The sequence below is a fragment of the Capricornis sumatraensis genome, chromosome 15, assembly GCF_032405125.1.
Source record: "Capricornis sumatraensis isolate serow.1 chromosome 15, serow.2, whole genome shotgun sequence".
Classification (NCBI taxonomy): Eukaryota; Metazoa; Chordata; class Mammalia; order Artiodactyla; family Bovidae; genus Capricornis; species Capricornis sumatraensis.
This window is the reverse complement of record NC_091083.1, coordinates 63,777,293-63,781,911: the sequence shown is the minus strand read 5'-3', so window position 1 is coordinate 63,781,911 and position 4,619 is coordinate 63,777,293. Positions and strand designations below refer to the sequence as shown.

General features: G+C 62.2%; 1 protein-coding gene across 1 annotated transcript; it reads left to right on the top strand.

Annotated features, from left to right (window-relative positions):
• Positions 1-1,116: 1,116 nt before the first annotated feature.
• On the top strand, positions 1,117-3,212 carry SOX12 (SRY-box transcription factor 12). The gene is made up of 2 exons (XM_068987778.1): positions 1,117-2,119; positions 3,159-3,212. The coding sequence occupies exon 1, from the start codon at positions 1,117-1,119 to the stop codon at positions 2,059-2,061; it is 945 nt and encodes a 314-aa protein (XP_068843879.1). The 3' UTR covers positions 2,062-2,119; positions 3,159-3,212.
• The last annotated feature ends 1,407 nt before the right edge of the window (positions 3,213-4,619 follow it).

Sequence of the window (4,619 nt, the reverse complement as noted above, 5' to 3'; positions counted from 1 at the left end):
GCAGGGAAGAGAGAGCTGGGACCGCGAGCCTAGGATGAGTCCTAATCTGCAGATTTTTGGTGTTTTGTACCTGGAAAGTGGGCGGCATGTGCCCTTCTTTCTCAGGACTCGCGTGGTGCCTCAAAGGAGGAGAAAAATGTGAAGAGGTTTGGTTCATCGGACCCAAAACATTTGTTGAGCCCCTGTGTGGCTGGATACTAGGAAAGGGTTACATCAATGACACGATGAGGTTGTCCCCTTAAAGAGCTTTCCTGAGCCTACGTCTCCTCACCTTCTGCTCTGGGACGGTTCAAAAAGACGCCCCCTAAAAAGGAGGGAGCCGAGGTCCTACCTAGCGGCAGGTGTCACTGAGTAAGCTAAAATTTCAAAGGCAACGCGGGGCGGGGACTGACTTTGGGAGCCAGATGGGAAGCCTGCTCGGCGTCCCCTCACCCTCCCGCTAGTCCCCAGCCTAAGAAAAGAAACCGACTTCATCCGACACCCCCAATCCCAGCCACCAGACCGCCCAGCCTGGCAGCCCGAGCCCCGCCCCGCTTCGGCAGCCAGCGATTGGGAGATGCAAATACCAGGTTCTCTGCCCAGCAACGGGTGACGCGCAGCCCGAGCGCGAGGCGTGGCCCGGCCGTAGCCCGAGCGGGCACCTCGGTGTTTACACGGGGCGGCCCCGCGCGCGCCGCAGCGGCCCGCAGACGGCGAGGGGGAGGGGTGGTGCGCGCGCCGGCGGGGCCGCGCGGGGAGAAAGACACTGGAAGGCGGCAGGGTGGGGAGCGGCGCGCGCGGGCCGCAGCCGAGCAGGAGGCTGCAAGAAGAGCCCGCCGGGGCCTGAGGGGTGCCGTTCCTCCGCCCCCCGCAAAACAATGTGTGGCGCGCTGCGGGGCACAACTTGCCGGAGGCGGCGGGGGCGCGCTGAGCCCGCCTGAGACCGCGCCGCTGACCTTCTCCCCCCCGCCGTCCGTTGGGCCGGAGCGCCCAGCTCTTCGCTCCCTAGCTCGCGGGGGCCGGGCTGAGCTGCGGGGCGGGGCCGCCCCTCAGTCGCTGCTGCCTCCTCCCCCACCCCCAGCCGCGGAGGATGCGGACGGCCCCCGGCGGCGTCTAGCGGCCCCGGGCCCAGGCGCGATGGTGCAGCAGCGGGGCGCGAGGGCCAAGCGGGACGGCGGGCCACCGCCCCCGGGGCCCGGGCCGGCCGAGGAGGGGGCGCGTGAGCCCGGCTGGTGCAAGACCCCGAGCGGCCACATTAAGAGACCGATGAACGCGTTCATGGTGTGGTCGCAGCACGAACGGCGGAAGATCATGGACCAGTGGCCCGACATGCATAACGCCGAGATCTCCAAGCGCCTGGGCCGCCGCTGGCAGCTGCTGCAGGACTCGGAGAAGATCCCGTTCGTGCGGGAGGCGGAGCGGCTGCGCCTCAAGCACATGGCGGACTACCCGGACTACAAGTACCGGCCGCGCAAAAAGAGCAAGGGGGCGCCCGCCAAGGCGCGGCCCCGCCCCCCCGGCGGCGGCGGCGGCGGTAGCAGGCTCAAGCCCGGGCCGCAACTGCCTGGCCGCGGGGGCCGCCGAGCGGCGGGAGGGCCTTTAGGGGGCGGCGCGGCGGCGCCCGAGGACGACGACGACGAAGACGACGAGGAGCTGCTGGAAGTGCGCCTGGTGGAGACCCCCGGACGCGAGCTGTGGAGGATGGTCCCGGCGGGGCGGGCCGCCAGAGGACCAGCCGAGCGTGCCCAAGGGCCGTCGGGCGAGGGGGCGGCTGTCACCGCCGCCTCCCCAACTCCGTCGGAGGACGAGGAGCCGGAGGAAGAGGAGGAGGAGGCGGCGGCGGCCGAGGAAGGCGAAGAGGAGAAGGTGGCGTCGGGGGAGGAGCCGTTGGGCTTTCTGTCCAGGGGGCCCCCCGGCCCCGCGGGCCTGGACTGCAGCGCCCTGGACCGCGATCCGGACCTGCCGCCCCCCTCGGGCACGTCGCACTTCGAGTTCCCGGACTACTGCACCCCCGAGGTTACCGAGATGATCGCGGGGGACTGGCGCCCGTCTAGCATCGCCGACCTGGTTTTCACCTACTGAGCCCATCGTCAGCGGGGCGCGCACGCCCCCAAACCAGCTGTTTACATACAGGAATCAGGTATTGGGGCCCCTCGGAGGCCGAGGCTGGCACCCCATCTCCCGCACAGCCTCCCCCCTCCTAGACGTGCCCATCCCCCTTCAAATCCAGACAAGCCCTTCCCCCGCAGACACACCCCAAGACAGCCCAACCCCCACCCTTTCTCCGACATCCGAGCCTTTCCCCATCTTGCCCCCTCCCGCGAGCCACCAGCAGCCAGCCCCCCCCTCCGATACACCTCCCATCCTCTCCGAGAGACCTGTACCCCTCCCCCATTTTGCACACGCCCCTCCTCTTGGCCGGAGGACACGCCCCTGCCCTTGGCTCTAGACTCCCTCCGCCTGCTCCCAGCCCGCCTTCTGTCTCGTTTAGGGGGGCGCTGCAGCTGGGCGGCCCTGCGCCCTCCTCCCTTGCCCTTCCCTCCCGGGGAGGGGGAGGGGCACGCTGCTTTTCCCCCGGGAGCACTGGGACCCCGCCCCCTTCTTGCGCATGCCTAATGCTTCTTGGGAGGAGGGGGCTGGTCCCTGCTGAACCACTAGCCTCGGTCAGCCGCTCTGGGAAGAAGGGGGGCGGATATAGAGCGATCCTGAGAAATCGTTTGATCCAGGAGCCACGGCTTCCGTTCAACCCGACGGGGCGTCACTGCCTTAAATGGGAGGAGCAGTCGGAAGGGGGAGAAAGACTAGCCAGCCCGGAAGGGTTGGTGTGGAGCTTGGAACTCCCAAGTGGCATAGCCCCTTTCCCCTTACGGGGTCGCCCAGCCCATATGCACCCCCGCAACTCCCCACCCCCCACACCGACTGCTTGACTGCCTCAACAGCCTGTCTTGGTTCCAAGAAGCCAACCTTTCTTTCCCCCACCTGGGAATTGAGGGGCAGGGTTTTTCTCTGGAAATCCTTCAGGAGAGAGAAAGAAAACTCAGAATCAAGACATGTAGTCGTTTGTGTGGGGACAGGGTCCTTTTGTCCGCCCCACCCCCTCCCCAAGTGCCCTTATCACCTCAGGGCACACTCCCAGCCTGGACTCCCTCCTAAGCCCACCGCCCCTTCCTGTCATCCAGATCCCTTTGCCTACAGTGACAGTATTCAGTGGGAGAAACAAACACGTCGGTACTCAACTAGGGGGTTGCGACTGAGGCATGATAGCAGATGAAGAAGCAAGAAAAGACCCCCGTTCTCAGCAGCTGGCTTGAGAGACCATCACCTGGGCCAGTGAAACTGAAGGGAGGTTCAGAGTAGTGGTGTGCTGTTGGCGCCCAGCTGCTACTGTGTCCAGTTTGGGGTGCCCTTGGGAAACCCTGCCCCTGATGCTGTTACCCTCTCCCTCCAACTCCCCGCTCAAGCTCCGCCCCTCCGGCCTCCCCATGCCCCCTTTACCCTCACTACCTGTATCTCACCGGCGTGTGTTCACCCTCCTGGGTGTGCACACACTCTCATTCACACACACAAATCTCAGGAACAAACGGTCCCAGAGTCCTCCGGGACCCCTGCCCAGGGTCTCTGCAGGGCTCTGCCCCACGCGTTCCCGTCGCTGACAAAGCCACCAGCTGCCTCCTTTAAGCTTGGTGCTCCGGCTCTGGGCCTTTTTGCGCGCGCTCTTTCTCTCTTTCTCTTTCTCTCTCTCTCTCTCTTTTTTTTTTTTTAAAGAAAAATAACAACAAAAAAAGACAATGAAAAATCCCAGAAAACGTCATGTGAGTGAAGAGATGTCACTGTCTGTGGTCTTGGAGAACTAGTCTCGTAGCTGAGGGGAGGGGTCCCTCTGATCTGGGGCACTGGCACCCACAGCAGGACTTACGCCAGGACTGAATAAAGTGTATTTGCCCCATCTCGCCCTGTGGTTCTACATGTCTTTGCCTTTCCTCAACCCTCCCCAAACAGTCTGACAGATTCAAGTCCCTGTGACTTAGCACCATGCAGGAAGAGCTCGAGGTTCCAGGCAAGGAGGCACCTGGCCCCTCTAGGTCTCTCTGCTCCCCCTGTCTCAGGACTCCTGGTCTTCATTAAGGATGGCAGGCTTGTCCCTGCAGAGGCCAGGCAGGTGACATGAATGAATGAGAGTCTGGGTGGACACTGGCTTCATTACCCACTTCAAGGGGAGCAATGGCTCACCTCCTGCCAGTTGTGACCCTGTGGGAGTGCAGCCCACTGTGCCCAGGGGGCTAAATTTTTCAAGAGAAGATGTAAATCTGGATGTTTCTGTGAACATCTCAATTTCAAAATGAAACCTGGTTCAAATATATTTTTTAAATCCTTAGGGACCAAGTGAAACAGTTGTGTAGGCACACCTGGTTCCAAGGGCATCAGTTTGACCCTGACCTTAATGAAGATTAAGAATCAGGGTTGACCATGGCTGACTCATATTGATATTTGTTAGAAACCAACACAATACTGTAAAAGCAATTATCTTTCAATTAAAAATTAAAAAAAAAAAATCAGGGTTGAGCCACAATGTCTGGGCCCAAAGCCTGATACCACTGCTGAGCACCTGTGTGCCCCTGAGCACATTAACTTTACCCTGA